Source organism: Poecilia reticulata, chromosome 13, assembly GCF_904066995.2.
Source record: "Poecilia reticulata chromosome 13, P_reticulata-male-v2, whole genome shotgun sequence".
NCBI classification, from domain to species: domain Eukaryota; kingdom Metazoa; phylum Chordata; class Actinopteri; order Cyprinodontiformes; family Poeciliidae; genus Poecilia; species Poecilia reticulata.
The window spans coordinates 5,351,461-5,368,046 of record NC_088842.1 but is presented as its reverse complement, the minus strand read 5'-3'; the positions used below and the strand labels follow the sequence as shown (position 1 = coordinate 5,368,046).

The 16,586-nt window shown below is 39.9% G+C and overlaps 1 protein-coding gene across 1 annotated transcript; it reads left to right on the top strand.

Moving 5' to 3' along the window:
- Position 1: 1 nt before the first annotated feature.
- Positions 2 to 14,648, top strand: apbb1 (amyloid beta (A4) precursor protein-binding, family B, member 1 (Fe65)). Its single transcript, XM_008424877.3, has 14 exons — positions 2 to 156; positions 2,186 to 2,832; positions 4,123 to 4,328; positions 4,412 to 4,471; positions 5,959 to 6,038; positions 6,127 to 6,193; positions 6,698 to 6,844; positions 7,235 to 7,362; positions 8,980 to 9,094; positions 9,182 to 9,266; positions 9,346 to 9,426; positions 9,512 to 9,627; positions 10,524 to 10,700; positions 11,598 to 14,648. The coding sequence occupies exons 2-14, from the start codon at positions 2,208 to 2,210 to the stop codon at positions 11,751 to 11,753; spliced, it is 2,043 nt and encodes a 680-aa protein (XP_008423099.2). The 5' UTR covers positions 2 to 156; positions 2,186 to 2,207; the 3' UTR covers positions 11,754 to 14,648.
- Positions 14,649 to 16,586: the final 1,938 nt, after the last annotated feature.

The following is a 16,586-nucleotide window of genomic DNA, read 5'->3' as shown; positions in this document are numbered from 1 at the left end:
GACGATTATCCGTGACGCAGGTTCGTCCTCCATCACTTGCCGTGCCCACAGGCTGAAAACACCCAGAATCCGAGCGAGCCATCACGACCGATGGAAATATGTAGTTAACTCGCACAGTTTTCCACATTGCGATAGCTGGAGGGTTTGGTGGAGTCGGTAAGTTGACATTCTTAAAACCGGGTTTGATAAATGAATCCAGCAGCAGCCATTTAATAGAGTATTTCTGCAAACGTTAGCCAGCTAGCTAAATGGGAAGCTAGCATTAGCCTAGCAAAGAAAACGGCAATGATGGCGGATGATGCCCGTTACTTCTAGCTGAGTTGCTTCCATCGGAGTAGCATGAATATATTCTAAATATAGCATTCGGGGCATAAAGATTGAATGTAAAATTATGTTCATGGATTGTCAATGACCATTTCGGTCGTATTATCTTCCATAAGGGGTCGTGTTGGCAAATGGAAGGTGAGACTGCTGAAGTACGTTTGTGATTTGACTAGCTACGCCAGCAGTGAAAGTAAGCACAGTCAACGCCAACCCCTAATATACCAACGAGACACAGACTTCAAAGCAAAAATTGAGATGCTCCCAGTTTTACTATTCTAACAGTGTCTGTGACAGGGTTCGTACTTAATCACAACACGGTTATATAAAGGATAGAATATCCTTTATTAGGACGGATGTAGACCGTAAGGCCTGTTTTCCGAGTACACTTTAATAAGTTGGGTGTTAGCAGTGTTCAAATGAATTAGTTTGTAAAGCATATATTTGATAGATAACAGACCGTCCTTTTGTTGTCTCTTGATGTTTGGCCCTCAGTTTACTTATTTTCTCCATTGTGTGGTACCAGTCAGATGACCTAAACCAAATAGACTCTGCTTGTATCCGTTTTGTTTTTACTCTGTCCCTGATGTGGGCGGGTTTAGCTGTGTGAGAAACTGTGATGGTACACAGATCAAGGAGCACAAACCTTCTGTGTATCTGTAGTCGTTATTGCATCAATTACCAGCAGCTTTACAGCCTTAACGTTCATCTCTGAATAAGAAAACAGCTTCATAAACAAGCTCTCTGTAGATTTGATATTAGATCTCTTATATGTATGCCACAGTCTATGCCCATAGATCTGTAAACTGCACACATAAATAAATACAGTGAATAAGAAAAATTGCTGTTCAGTGCAAGATTTAAGTGCTGCAAAGATATTAAGAATTTATTCATGTGCCAGAAATAAAATAATTTATTGCAGTTTTTGCAGTCTTCAACAATAAGCATAGCTAACATAGGGCTGGGCAATAAATCAATAATAATATATATGGTGATAGACACATGATCAATACCAATAGATAATGTCTGATAGTGTTCAATAATTTCACTGAACTCCAATCCAGAACCGCACAGTATTCTGGGGGATGTAGGCAAAGGAAAGGCTATAGCTCCTCAGTCTTTTATGGCTAAGAAAGGTGGGTGGCATCAACAAACCAATTCACTCTTTAGTCACCTGTTGAGCAACTTGTAAGCTTTCGCCACCGTGCCTCATAACGGCTTAAAAATAAAAAAACCAGCGGCGTGGAGGGAAAACTGTAGCTAAAACCTTTTCTTAATCCAAGAGATTCTCATTATCTAGTTATGGTTAGTATAAGTGCACAAATATAGGCTATATACAGCTCTGGAAAAAATTAAGAGACCACCACAAAATGATCAGTTTCTCTGATTTTTCTTTTTATTGATCTGTGTAAAGAGTAAAATGAACATTGTTTTTTTATTCTATGAGCTACTGACACCATGTCTCCAAAATCTCAAGCAAAAATGTATTTATTTGCAAAAAATGAGAAAAGGTCAAAATCATGAAAAAGACATAGTGCTTTCAGACCTCAAATATTGCAAAGAAAACAAGTTCATATTCATTTAGAAACAACAAAACTAATGTTTAAACTCAGGAAGAGTTCAAAAGTCAATATTTGGGGGAATAACAGGTTCTCAATGGGGCTCAGTGCAGTGAGCTCTTCATTTTCTCCAGAGCTGTATATACATCTCATTTGCTTTACAATGTTTTAGCATATATAAAATTAAAAAAAAAACCTAATTCTGAAGACATGGCTGCTTTTATTTTGCAGTTGCTGCGCGCCACCATCAATTCCCTGCAGATTTGATTGTCAGTAAATGAAATCTCTGCGTCGTTTCCCCGCAGACCATTTGGAAGGGAAGCCACCATGGGCGGTCACGACGACGACGGCTCATACGTCGTAAACAAACAAAAGCAGGACGAAGAGCTGAAGAACAAGCTGAACGAAGGCAGCCACTGCAACAATGCCAAGCGGGTCAAAGAGGGCCAGAACCAGCTGCGCAAAGTCACAGAGAACCAGCAGGATCAGGACCACAACTGCAACATCAACCAGAATGGCAACAAGGACGACTTCCCTCTGCAGAACACCACTCAGGAAGAGCAGCAGGAAAACGAGGAGCAGACCAAGTCCCCCAAAGCAGCCATGACGCCTGGCCTGAGCCAGGAGGAGTCCAAGAACATCCTCAACGAACCGCTGCTCATCCACACGCTGGGGTCTGAAGAGGAGAAGGAGAAGGAGCGGGAGGAGGATGACAAGGAGAAAGACAACAACTGCGAGGCTCAGGAGGAGGCGCAGGAGGAGGCTTCCGATGACGGCGGAGGAGGAGAGAAACCCGCAGAGCGGAGTAACGTTGAGTCTCACAGGGAAGGGGGCGTGGGGAGAAACGCCTGCCTCCTCTTCTCCAACATGAACGGCACCCCGAGTGACGAAGACCCCAGCTGGCCTTCGCTGTCTCAGGACAACTCTGACAATTCCCCAAATGGGAACAGAGGTAATCTGAAGCATTGATGAGTCGTGTATTTTACTCTCTGCTAATATCTATATTAGTGTTTGCCTCACTCTGTAGCTTTTCTTCTTCCCTTAAAGAGTGTAAAACACAGATAAATCCAAACAGAAGCATCTGATAACATCTGTATGTGTTGGTGTCACAAAGCATTTCTGCAAGGAACAGCAAGGCTATGTTCACATAGCAGGTCTTTCTTTTTTTTTTGCTTTTGCTGAAATCTGATTTGTTTTTGTTTGGGGTTTTTTCTCTTATCGTGCTACTAACTGAACCCAACTGCAATCAGACTTGCCTATGAATGGTTTTTCAAATTCTTGGTGAGCCACATGTACAGAAACAGAACATCCCAGAGCCATCTCACATCAGTGCAACGTTCACAGAAGCAATAGTGGATCGATTTCAAACGAGCATACAGTATCGTCACAAAATCACAAGACAGCTGATAGCAGCTCCTTTTGTGGTGCATTTATTGTAACTTCTGTAGAGAAGATGGATGTGTAGTTGGTGCTATGCTGAGTGGTGGGACTGTGAAATGGTTCACTGACACTGGCTTCTATAAGAAGTTCAGAATAATTATTTACAGCCAGATTTCCTGCATCTGGATTTTTCCGATAAAGAATTCCAACACACGTCACATTAATGAGATGAAAGACTGATAAAACACAGAAAACCATTGGATTTGTCTGCAATTTAGTACCACATATGAAATGTATGGAAGAAGCTCAATTCAGATTTTTAATTTTTTTGGGGGGGTGAAAAGATCAGAACTGAGCCATTCAGACTGCAGTGAATAACTCGTATATATTTTGCATATGGGCAAAAGAAAAAAACCCTCAGATTTGGTTGCGTTGTCCTGCTTTGTGAACGTAGCCCGAATCTGTTGAACACACCAGCAGTGACAGAGGGCGGGCTTTCTTCCTACGTGACGTTATTCTGAGTGAACGCCACACAGAGAACATGGCTCAGTACTGACCAGAAAATGATGTCATGACCCCACAGTGATGGTGGTGATGACCCCCATCATGTAAAATGCAAAAAATATTTGCATTTTGCACTTAATGTGAAGAAATCTTTATAAATGTAGATCTACATCATAAACGGCTCATTGGATTGGACTCTTCTTCCTTACTGGTTCATCCAAAAGTTTTTTGTTATTTTTCTTGTCACATTTATTCAAAAATTTGTTAAAAGATTTTAATATTTTCCTGTTGATTCTGAGCATTTTTCACCCCCTCTTTTTTTGTATACATATTTATATTTGTATTTTTTTAACCGTAGAATCTTTCTGGGACTCCAGCGCGTTTGAGACGGACACAGACCTGCCTTCTGGGTGGATGAGGGTGCGTGACACGTCAGGCACGTATTACTGGCATATTCCCACAGGTACCACCCAGTGGGAGCCTCCGTCACCTCTGGGGAAGGTCGGCGACTCCATGATGTCCTCCACCATGTCTCTGGAGACCACGCCCTGCGAGGAGCCGGAGGTGAGGGCAGCTGAACGCCTGGCTTAGCAACAGGTGGCTCAGAAACGGAATCAGACATTTCATAGAAAAACTCTGTTCTCTAGGAAACCTGGGCTCAGCTTTCCAGCACAGATGATGGAGGTGATGAAGGGGAACTGTGGAAGGTTAGATAATGTCACACCCACTACTCTTAACTGCTTTATTTCCTGGAGAAACAGCATCTTATGTGTTTTCATTTTTTCACTTTTTCATTGCTGTGGGAGCAGATGTGGAGTTCAGTCCCTCTAGGATGTTGCAATATTTTTTGGGATTGCCGATGACTAAAATGACTCATTTTGTGGCACCTTTTTTCAAAGAGTTGCAATCAAAGTTGCAATTTTTTATGTATTTATTTTTTTAAACTTCATTTCTGTCAAAACCTGGTTTCCTCTCTGATTCTTTGCTCGTTGCATTGCGAGAATAAAGATTCCTTTTAAATATGTGAAAAGTAACAATTTCTGTCCAGAGTTGAGGATGACTGAGCTTATTCCTGGCATAGTAAGGGATGTACAGTATGTAACAACAACATTAGTATTCTTGTCAACAAGCTTAACGTGATAAACTGGCGTGGATTCACTATTTAGCTAACATTATCTGAATGTTGCAGCTTTACCCCACTCACATGGTTTGCTTGCCTTTTGGCTAAAGCTAGCTGGTTTCCAGGAGACGTCATGAAACACGAACTTAAACTGGAAGGAGGCTCAAGATTGGTCAAAATTCGGTCGAATTGCAGCGATTGGTCGGAAAAGAAGCGAATATGAAAAACGTTCATGCGAATGGTCAGATTTGGGAAAAAAGTTGTGATGGTGTTTGAAAGTTAGAAGTTTGTACAAAGTTTGCAAATGATGAGTGAATTCGAGTTAATAGTTGTGATTTGAACTTCCTGGAGGGATTGATAGATACTTTATGTTATTTCATGTTCCACCTCACTGCCTGTAAATGGCATTTAATTCAATAGTGTTCTGGCATTGTCCATGCAGATACTGCAGCTAGTGAAAGGCTATTGGTTGGAAACGATGCCATTTAACTGCGTCACTATCTGCCTCTTATGGTCTTCCTATAAAATTGTAAGGAAGAGGATTAGGCTCACTGAAAAAAAAAGAAAAAAAGAATTCCGGCTTTAACACATTGTTGGGGGGGAAAAAAAGTACATTTCCACCAAAATATCTTTTCTCACTTTGAAAAGTTGAAGTTGAACATTTCCTACATAGTTAAAATTTTGAGATTGATCTCGGATTCAAAAGTTGAAAATGTTTTGGGGTTTTTTCCCCCAAAAAACATTAATGTCTTTCTAGCTTAAATGTTACCGTTGAAACTGAGAAATGTTCCTTTTTTTTCTTTCTAGAACATTTTGGAGAGTTCTAGCAAAATTTCTGAGTTTTTGTCAGAAATACACTTCTCCTTTTCTTTCCTTCTACCTGAAGTATGTGCTGTCGCATAATGCTGACTGGATCTCAGAAGATTAAAATCAGAATTCTGAGAAAAAGTCATTCTTCTCTTCTTTTTTTCTGTGCTCCTAATCCTCCTCTGTGAGCTGTAGTGTGTCGAGTTTTCATCGTCATTTATGCTCTTAGCAAAACTTACTAACATAAACGGCCATGTTTGTCTTCAGGAGGAGGGAGAAGCTGCATCTGACCAGAGTCTGAAAGAGTTTGAAGGAGCAACTCTACGCTATGCATCTATCAACTTAAAGTAAGCAGCAAGATTTTATATTTACTGTCTAAATGCTGCCATTCTTAACCTTCTTTTAAATTTATTCTTGATTCTTTTGTTTTTGCAGCTACAACTGCTCCCAGTTAGAGGAGGAGGAAAAGATCGCTCCACAGTGCACAGATCTAGAGACCAAGGTGAATAAGCTATCAGATTGATGGAAAAACTCTTAGGACGAATGTGGCAGATGCTTTGCTCCTTTGTAGATGCATAAAAAAGGAACAGAAGTTATTCTGGCCTGAAAGGGATTATTTTATTTTTTTAACTTTTCCTGCCAACTCTTTAATCTGGGGCCTAAAAAAATCAAAACCGTGATTATGAGCAAGAGAAAAAAATGTCCATATCAGGTTTTTGGGGGGTTTTATGGCACATTTTAAAACATCAGTTGAGTCATTGTTAAAATACATAATCACGAAATAGTAAAAAAAAAAAAAAAAGAACAGTAACAAAAGTAAATAAAGCATAGTTAGGCTTTCAAATGACAGAAATCAGTCATAGACTAGAGTAAAGAGACGAGTTCTTAGCTGACATTTAAAGCTGAATAAACATGTAGAGGTGAGCAGTCTTTAAACAGAAACTGAATTTAAGAATCCCAGGTATCAGAGCGTATGAGCTCATCATGTGGTCTCTGTCGCTGTCAGTGTTTCGCCGTGCGCTCTCTGGGCTGGGTGGAGATGTCTGAGGAGGACCTAGCGCCCGGAAAGAGCAGTGTGGCCGTCAACAACTGCATCCGGCAGCTCTCCTATCACAAACACAACCTCCACGACACCGCCGGGATCTGGGGGGAGGTGAGAGTCGTCACCCTACTCCTCTGTCGCCACAGCAACACACAAACCGCACGAGAACTTATAATCCTTGAAAATGCTGAGGATTCATGCGCTGAGTCCAGCCTCTTCCTGTGAAGCTCCCACAAATTCTTGAATGGACTTTGCTTAACAATTCTGTTAAGTCTGAAGTTATCCTTATTGCTTCCGCACTTTTTCCTTCCACTCAACTTTCTGAGTATTTTTTTTTTTAATATACAAGTTGCTGATTTTCTAGGACTTAATTTGTGGTTTTCATTATCTGTAGACCATAATCACCAACATTACAAGTTGAATTACTATATACGTTCTGTAATGGAAAAAATTCAAATGTTGCGTGTTGTTCCTCATGCTGAGCGTGTGCGCCCCCTGCAGGGTAAGGACATGCTGATGGTACTGGAGAACGACACCATGAACCTGATTGACCCTCTGGGCCAGACTCTGCTTCACTCTCAGCCAATCGGAAGCATCCGTGTGTGGGGCGTTGGCAGAGACAATGGAAGGTCAGACCTGGCAATACGACGGGCGTGTAGTTACCGCTCTGATATGTCATATTTTCGTTTCTGATGTCGTATTTAATGGATTCAGGATTTCCCCCAGAAAACCTGCTAACGGTAGGATGGCGAGGCCAGTCGGCCCGACGTGATTTTGAGTTAAAAAATGTTCAAAGTTGTCGAAAAATTTTAAAATGTCTCCAGGGAATAATTATGTGTTATTGGAAGAAATTATTAACACCAACTATAAAGTCTTACAAAAAAAATAAATGAATGAACAATTCTTAGCCTGGTTGGGGTGCAACTAAAGCCTGGTGGCCCACCAGGCTGATAATCCACCGGGGAGAACTCTGGATTTTTGTACTTTAAAAATATAAAAAATTTTAAATTACCGTATTTTCCGCGCTATAAGGTGCACCTAAAAACCTTCAATTTCCTCAAAAGCCGACAGTGCGCCTTATAATCCAGTGGGCCTTACATAAGGACCAATATTGAGCCACAACAAGACTAGCAACTACGGTAAGCAGCCGCCGACTTCATTTTTGCCCATAGAAGAAGCACGCGGTGCATGCTGGGATAGTTGTCAGAACGCTGGAATGTTAAGAAAGTTTGACTGACCTATCTACCTACGGACCTGATAATCAGGTCGTCTGCAGGTCATTTAGCATCACGTTCTCCACCAACATGCTGTGCGCGAACGGAGAAGGGTGACCATCGTCCGCCCACGCCCCGGCCAAGTCGCAGAAGACTCTCTTCGCCAACCGGAGTCGGGACTGTTTTGTTGACATTCTTTATGTCAAAGGGGAAGGGGAGGAAGAGAGACAGAGACTGCGGCGACAGCGTATCAGTTGGTCTGTGTTACCCAGAAAACTGTTGGGCACAATATCGCAACACCAACACCGTGAGTGAAACAACGACTGGGCAGTCTAATATATAAAGTACTCGGGGACTACTTCTTTACAAATGTGGATGTGTAATAATAGAGTAGATAACAAATCGGCAACCCAAACTGAAGCATCTTTTCTATGCGCCTTATAATGCCTTGAATATGAAAAAAGTTTTAAAATAGGCCATTCATTGAGGGTGCGCCTTATAATACGGTGCTCCTTATAGTGCGGAAAATACGGTATATTAATTATTATTATAAACTATATAATATTAAAATATGCAGTACAATTATGAACAATTATTTTAAAAAACTAGGCTAAAAAAACCCTGGCAACAACGGGCTAATAAGTATTAATATTGGATATGTATATTAATATAAAATTAAACATACTCAGTTGAAGTGCAGGTGAACTTCCTGATTGGTGGATTCTGTTATGTTGGTTTGTCTCCATTTTGCTATTCATTAAAATCAAGGAACTCTGTATATGTGGCTTCTGCTGCCCTCTGCTGGATATTTCCTATAACTGCAGCTGAAATATCCCACTAATCCTTTCTGCCATCTGGATTCTAACAGCTGTGTTGTTTTTTTTCTTTCATGCTACTCTATCCATCATTAACAGGGAAAGGTATATTTTAACAGTTACTCTTTGGAAAATGTATGTGATTCTGCATGTTTTACATTAATAAAAGTAAAGCTAAAAACCGGGAGAAAAAAATGCTTTTGGTTTTCCCCTGCAGGGATTTTGCTTATGTTGCTCGGGACAACCTTACCCAGGTGCTGAAGTGTCACGTTTTCCGCTGCGACTCGCCCGCCAAGAACATCGCCACCAGCCTGCACGAGATGTGCTCAAAGGTCGGCTTTTACTCCAATTTCATTCTAATGTATTCAGGCTTTTTTTCCCCCCTGAAAGTAATATGGAGTGTTACTATTTCTCCTTAGATCATGATGGAAAGAAAGGCAAACAAGCCAGGCGTGAGCAGACTCGACTCTGACCCAAGTAAACCGTTTGGCATCCCTGTTGAAGGTAAAATGGAAGCATTTCAGCATTTTCTGTTTTATTAAAGCCGACAGTCGCGTATTAAAAATATTTTCTGCTTCTACAGAGTTTCCTGCTCCAAAAAACGAGCTCTTCCAGCGCTTCCATGTTTATTACCTTGGTTGTATACCAGTGGCCAGACCAGTCGGTGAGCAAAGTCAAAGATTTCATCCCCATTATTAATACAATTTTTATTGAATTTGACTTAATATTTCTTTGTGTGTTTCTGACAGGAATGGAGATACTGAATGAAGCTTTGGAGTTTGCAATGGCTGGCAGGGATAAAAATGACTGGACTCCTGTTTCTGTCAACGTGGCTCCAGCCACCCTCACTATACTTTCAAAACAGGTACAAACTTCACCATGGCAACCAGACCTGTCACTGTAACATGTTTTACTGGATGATAAATTGTCCCAGTAATTGTTGAGATAAATAATGTTGTTGTCTTGAAATCATTTTCAAGTAATATATTGATATTGACATAATACTGCAAGTTAAACTTTTAATTTGTAAGAAATGCTCTTAATGCTGCAACTGGAAGATACTTTAAAAATCCAGAATAAAAACAATAACAGAAACCAACTCTGTATTAGAGCTCATTTTAATTTATCGTCTGATAAATTGCTTAATACCACGGCAGATTTTATTTATTGATATATTTGTCTGCTGTATGTTTCAAAATTAACTTCTTTTTTTTTTTTTTTTTTTTTACCTGGCTGTGAAATTTAAAAGTGTAGAGTTTAATTTAAGGCTCACATTTAATTGCTTTCCCAATAAAAACATTAATTTGTATTTAAGCCTGTCACAATAAATAACAAATTGCATGATAAATTAAAATGAGCTCCACAACTTCCTGTCTGATTATTATGTTCTGAATGGCAGTTTTGTGTACAGAAACATAATCATTTATTTATGGTTTTTGTTATAAATGGTTTTTATTTCAGTTTTGTTTATTGTTTTTGGTTGTCATATTTTATTTTGGATATTTAAAATATCTTCCAATGTAAAGTCTTCTTTGTTCATTAGTCTTGAGAGGACAAATTTGCATTATTATCCTATCATCAAAAACTTGAAAACAATATTATCATTTATCTCAATAAAACCTGGAATGACTTATCATCCAGCAGAATATCTCATCTCGACGGGCCTAATTGTGGTCAGTAGACGTCTTGTATTAACCACCATTTAATTTGTGGTGATATGATTGTAAATGATTTCATCCTGCTGATGCCTCTCCCGTCCAGGATGACGAGGTCCTGTCGGAGTGCAGGGTGCGCTTCCTGTCGTTCATGGGCGTGGGGAAGGACGTCCACACCTTTGCTTTCATCATGGCCGAAGGCCCGCAGGAGTTCACCTGCCACATGTTCTGGTGTGAGCCCAACGCTGCCAGTCTGAGCGAGGCAGTTCAGGCTGCTTGCATGGTGAGGCTCAGAAAAAGGAATGCCATGACAAACGTCTTACAGATGGAACGGTTCATAAAAATTGGATGGGATTGAATTGCACATGCAGAGTTTAGTTTTAGTCAATAAACTGGTCACGCAAAACAGAGTCTGTAGGAAAGGACAAGTTCTACTTTCTGTGGCTTTTTGGGCCTTGAAAGAATAAAAGAATAGCTGAAACTTACTATGTAAGTTTTGAGAAGAGTGCACACCTCCATATTGCAGCAAGGCTGATGCATTGAATGTTCATTGCTAAAATTAGTTTTATAGCCCTCTTTAGTCGAGCTCTAGTTGTGGCCTGGTTCGCTTTTAGGAGGTGTGAATGCATAATCGAACTCTGATGCGCCTAAAAATCTAGGTCTCTGTTTGGGTCAAGTGAACTCTGGTGCGATTTGAATGCATATGTGAACGCCAAGAGGACCGTAAGCTGGTCTAAAAGCAGGAAGCAGACTATAGCGCAAGGCATCCTGGATAAATGGAGCCAAAACAAACAAACAAGCTAGTCTAGTGCTACATAGAAATAGCTCATGGCCTTTAGCCAAAGACAAAAAAGTAATCCTACAACCGCTAAAATGTGACACCACTTTGTTTTTGTTTACATTTGGTGAAGAAGGAAGTTGTGCTCAGTGTCTTCTTCAGAGGTTTTTGTATCATTTCCTTCAGTAGTTGTTGGTGCAGCGCCACCGCAGGCGACAGGAGGAATAGATTTTTTATAGTGTTTGGTTTATTTGACACATTGCAGTGTGAAAGCAAACTGCACCAGCTGAAATATAGCAACTTTGCTCCCCAATCGAACTGAGTCTACCGTACTATCAGGTAAGAAATCACCCCTGTTTAACACCACTAACCCTCTGGAATATTTTTTTGTTTGCTTTTCAGCTTCGTTACCAGAAGTGTTTGGATGTCCGCCCCCCCAGCCTGGCCTCCTGCCTGCCCACCCCTCCCGCTGACTCCGTGGCCCGCCGGGTTAAGAAAGGTGTTCAGAGTCTGCTGGGCACCTTTAAGAGCTACAGGTCAGGTTCTCAGTCCCCATAAGCCGGCGAGAGGACCTTCTACTGTCCGGAAAACGCCAACGTCCAATTACAGCAGCACCCCTCCTCACCCCCCAGCTGTCCCCTTTACTCCACCTTACCGCCGTCTCTCGTGTGCAGTCTGTAGAGTGAGGTAGATCTTCACACAAACCCCTCACATCAAACATCTTCTTTGTGTTTTTTTAACTGAATCGTTGAATGTTTGACACGGATGTAATATTTTTACCCGCCGACACAAGAATTCCCAGCGAAACGCTTCGCCAGTCATCAACCGCAGAACTTTCCGTACCATCTTAGGGCATCATAACCCCCCCGTAGTCGTACGTCTCTCAGATGATGTAATTTAGTCTTCCAGTGACCTCCTCCACTGACTGGATCGTAGTGCGTTCTCTTGTCATTCTGCATGAACATTCGCAATGTCAGCGCTAGCGTGCAATAACCAGATGTTTCCGTATGGCGTGATTTTTTTATTTTTTTTTTAGTAACGAGCGGGTCTTCATCGATCGAGTGTGAGAGGCTTAAATGGAACAAACAGAGCCATGATAAAAATCATTCTCTCCTGACGATAATAGTAATAAAGATACAAACTCTGGGTTTTCTTCACAACTGTTTACCACCAACAAAAAGCGACTGAATCGTACTGTATACTCTCACCACGAGCTGCATGTTTTGATAGCGTAGATGACTGCTGTCTGCAGCAGGGTAGTGCTCAAGAGCCATCAGTGTAACCTATAAATATATATATATTTTTTGTGTGTGTGTGTTTCTGTATTGGGGGAAATGAGGAAGTTAGAGCTGATGTGATTTTTGTGTTCCTTAGGCATGTCACTCTAGTTAGCGTCAGTGTTTATCTTTAAGCTAGCTTAGGGAGTTAAGCCTCTTGTGTAAATGAGAATTTTTGTTTTATTTTCTGTTTGTTTGTGTGTGTGTGTGTGTGTGTGTGTGTGTGTGTGTGTGTGTGTGGCCCCCGGTCTTTCTGGTTATTGTTTTATTATTATTCTTTTTTTTCCCCACACACACTAAAGTGTAAACACCAAACACAATTTCTACATTAACTCGTTAGATTTAGTTTTTATAAAGACTCACACTACTAGCCGAGTTGTATTTTACCTTTGTGTCCGTCGTAAGTGGTCAGTACTGTATGTAGCACAATAGTAAAGCTCATCTCTAATGTCAAAGATGCTGTGTGTAAGACGTTTCAGAGAGTTACATGAATCAGCTTTAACTCTGATTCACCCAGATGAGAAAGAACAAACAGCATTTTGGTGTTTTGGAGTTTAAGCCGCAAATTTTGACACTTAAAAAATTGCCCTCCTAATTATTGAGGGCCAAAAATGCCACAGTTTCTATAAATGTCAAATAAGTTAAATTACTCTTAAAATTGTAATTGTTTTAGTACTTTATAGGACATAACAGTGGGAGTATTTAAAATGATTTAAATCTTTATTTTTTATAATCCCAGAGCATCATAAATTTATCTAATCTGTCAGCCAAAATTAGTTAATGAAGCAAAATAATTGATCTGCATGTCATATGCTGTGCAGGATAATCAATATAATATGTGCTTTCTATCCAATGAGCCTTAATGACAGTTTAAGGGCATATATCTTCATTTTTACAACATTTTGGACTATTTTTAGCTTTTTATTATTTCTGAGATTAACAAAATCTAAATCGTGAAAAATACAAGCAAACTCTGGGACACTGGGAACAAATCTGAAAGCCAAACGTGGGCAACAATGCAGGACACAATGGTCACCCCAGACGAGAGCAAAGTCTCCAGAACCTCCTAGAATGTGAGATCATGAAGAATAAGAATACTTTTTATTAGTTTTTCAAGGGGAAAATTAACATTTCTGTACAGCCTGTCCAAAACAACAAAAACAAACATAAGACATGGGAAGACGGATGCATGAGGCTGCAGCCCCCCTAAAGTGAGGAGATATGCAGTAACTGTATCCCGGTACTTAGTCATTACTAGGACATTCCTTCACACCTTTCTTACATGTTTGGCTCTCAGAAGTCACGTCAGGCTCCTACTGGAAGTGAAAATATGCAGACAGCTGCTATCAGATGCACTCTTTCATTTGGCTCAGACACTGAAGAAGAGTAACTACTGTACTGACTTTACTGGTAGCAAAAACATTTGGTCTGGTCTGGCTCTTGACTTTCTGAAAAACATTTTCTGATGGCTAAAGGATTTTTTTGGTAAATTAGTGCTAATATGAATATGTATGCTTTTAAAACTGTTTCATAACAGGCTGAAGCACAGGAAATATTAAGTACTGAAATAAATTTTTTAAATAAATGTAATTGTTAATGTAACATTTAGTTGTGTTTTTAGTAGTGAACTGACAGACTTCTATACATACTGAGATATTTGTTAGATTGTGGCACTTTAGGCCCTTGGTGCTCATCAGCTGTAAGCACTGAAATTCCTCTAACTGAACAAAGTTTTGTCAGGTAAATCAGGAAACACAGTGCCAAAAGGAATTGTCATTCCGTTAAACATACAAACACTAAACATTTAAGCATATCTAACAGATACAAATACATTCACGTTCAGAGAGGTTTGCTGCAGTGATTCCTGTGACTGATCTTTTCATAATACCTGGTTGTGAAAGCAACGCTGTGTCTGTCATGGCTCCCAAAACTCTTTCCAACTTCATTACGACATGAGATAAAACACTACAGAAGTCGACTCTGCGTTCACTCATATAACTGCCTGGTCACTCACATGTCACATGGAGTTTTTGTGGTTTTCTCCTCTGAAGATTGCTGTGTCCAGTCTGATGATTAAAAGAAAATAGATTAATTTATTACTGGTCATGTAAATTAGGTGTAAAAAAAATGGATGTATATAAAAGTCACTGCACAATAAATGTGGACATATCATCAATGTTTTCCTTTGTGTGTTTTTTTCATGTTAATGTACACCATGGAGTTTAAAGGGGCAGTACTATATATTGTCCAGTGACATTGTGTCATTTTATGGTAGAGTCAGGTAATTGTTACCTTCAGTTATAAAAATGCTATTTATCAAATAAGATTTCACTTGGCAATTTAACGCCTTGAAATTGGGCCTCCGTCTCTTTAAGAAGCTCCAGCTCTTTCTGATGCGCTGCCTTCAGGAAGTCATTGACTTGACAACTTGTGTGAACAAGCTAATTCACGTGTTATTTTAATTGCGTTTTTTATTTAATAGAAACACAATTGCAAAAAATATATATATATATATTTCAACATTATCAGAATATTGACAAAGTTTTGTGCACATTTGTAATGGAAATGCAGCTGCTGTGACCCAATCCTGGATAAGCAGAAGAATGGTTCATTCCAAAGTGGCAGGTGTTGACCTGTCAACATAATTACTTTCCCCCCACCCTTTTTTTTGGAGGATTCATGTCCATTTCATTTTTTTCTTCTACATAAAGCTGTCTGGCCCTCTATTATCTATAATATAGCCATAAATGTGTGGGTGGAGCGGCTACAGCCGTAACCCAGCATGCACCGCTCCCGCCTCTTCGTCCTGGGTCATCTGTTCAGTTCGTGTTAGCAGTGCTGCCCCCACCTGGTGAGTTCAAAAGCATGGAGGGAGGGAGCTGCTCATTGTCTCCCAGAGCGATGGATTTGGAGATGAAAGGTTCACATCAAGCGGCCACACAGATCAAGGTTGCTATTGCTTTTTTTTTTTTTTTTTTTTCTTTATTATTAATTTGAAGGGCCAGACTTGGGCCCCCTGGTGATCGGTGACGCGCCTTCACTCCGGGTCGGACAGATTAAACAGATCAAAGTCTGAAATGATTTCAGATGCAGCCTAAAACAGAATGCTGTGAGCCGTCAGAAACACTCCAAACATCGCTTGGATCATTTCACAGGACTGTCGGGACGGGCCAGTCAGACATGGATTAAATGTCTTATTCACTGAAAATCTTTGTTGTCAGGTGACAAGCTGAGACGACTCCTACAAACTGGCTTCTTAATGTATTTGTGATTAGTTTGAGACCAGACTAATTTACACATTCTCAGTTTTTTTTTTTTTTTTGAAGGTCCACATTGTATTTTTTTCTTCAAAGAACACATTTGATTCTGTTTTTGTGTTACTTGTCATTCTTGTGCTTCTCAATCAGCGCAAACATCAAGTGTAATGATTTTCGCTCAGTTTCGATGTTTCTAATCAGACGCTACAATCAGCTCCTTTGGCTTCAGTAAAATGTCCACATATACGTGATCCTCATTTAAAGAGCTGCTCACATCTGGAGCGCCACCGTGTGGCTGACATTTGCATTTCAACAGCTTTTGGTTGAACTGGCCTGACATTTAACCATCAGCGTCCCTCTGGAGGGAAGTTATAATCAGCTGATGTTTCGCTCCAGTTAAGAAATGTGCATGTTGCATAAAACAGATTCAGTTAAAAATGGTAAACAAATGAAGCAATTTGATTAATATTACATTGTTTATGTCAGAGGTTGTTGACTTATTTGGAGAAACATTTATCAAAGTGAAGCAAAACCAGCTGATATTTATTTATCTCATCTTGTGATGAGATTTATTTGCAATTCTTTTAAAGATGATTTTTTTAAAAGTCTAAAATATGTTCTATTGCAGTAACACAATCTGACTTTCATAAATAGTGTTTTTTTCCCCTTAAAGATCATTCCTGGGTCTTAATTTTTTCCTCTCTTTAGATCATCCCACTTGTCGTGTACTTTTTTTATTTTTTAGAAAGATGCTTTGGATTGTTATCTGGTTGAAAAGACCCAGTAATGACCCAGTTAAGGTTTGCTGTGGTTGCCCCTGATTTTTAACTATAATCTACCACTACTTCAAAGAGTTT

What these genes read in the sequence shown, in the direction of transcription:
- apbb1 (XM_008424877.3), top strand. Translation starts at nt 2,208, where the DNA reads ATGGGCGGTCACGACGACGACGGCTCATACGTCGTAAACAAACAAAAG. An exon ending in GTTTGGCATCCCTGTTGAAG is followed by an intron (nt 9,267 to 9,345) that starts GTAAAATGGAAG and finishes CTGCTTCTACAG; the next exon opens with AGTTTCCTGCTCCAAAAAAC. An exon ending in ACCAGTGGCCAGACCAGTCG is followed by an intron (nt 9,427 to 9,511) that starts GTGAGCAAAGTC and finishes TGTTTCTGACAG; the next exon opens with GAATGGAGATACTGAATGAA.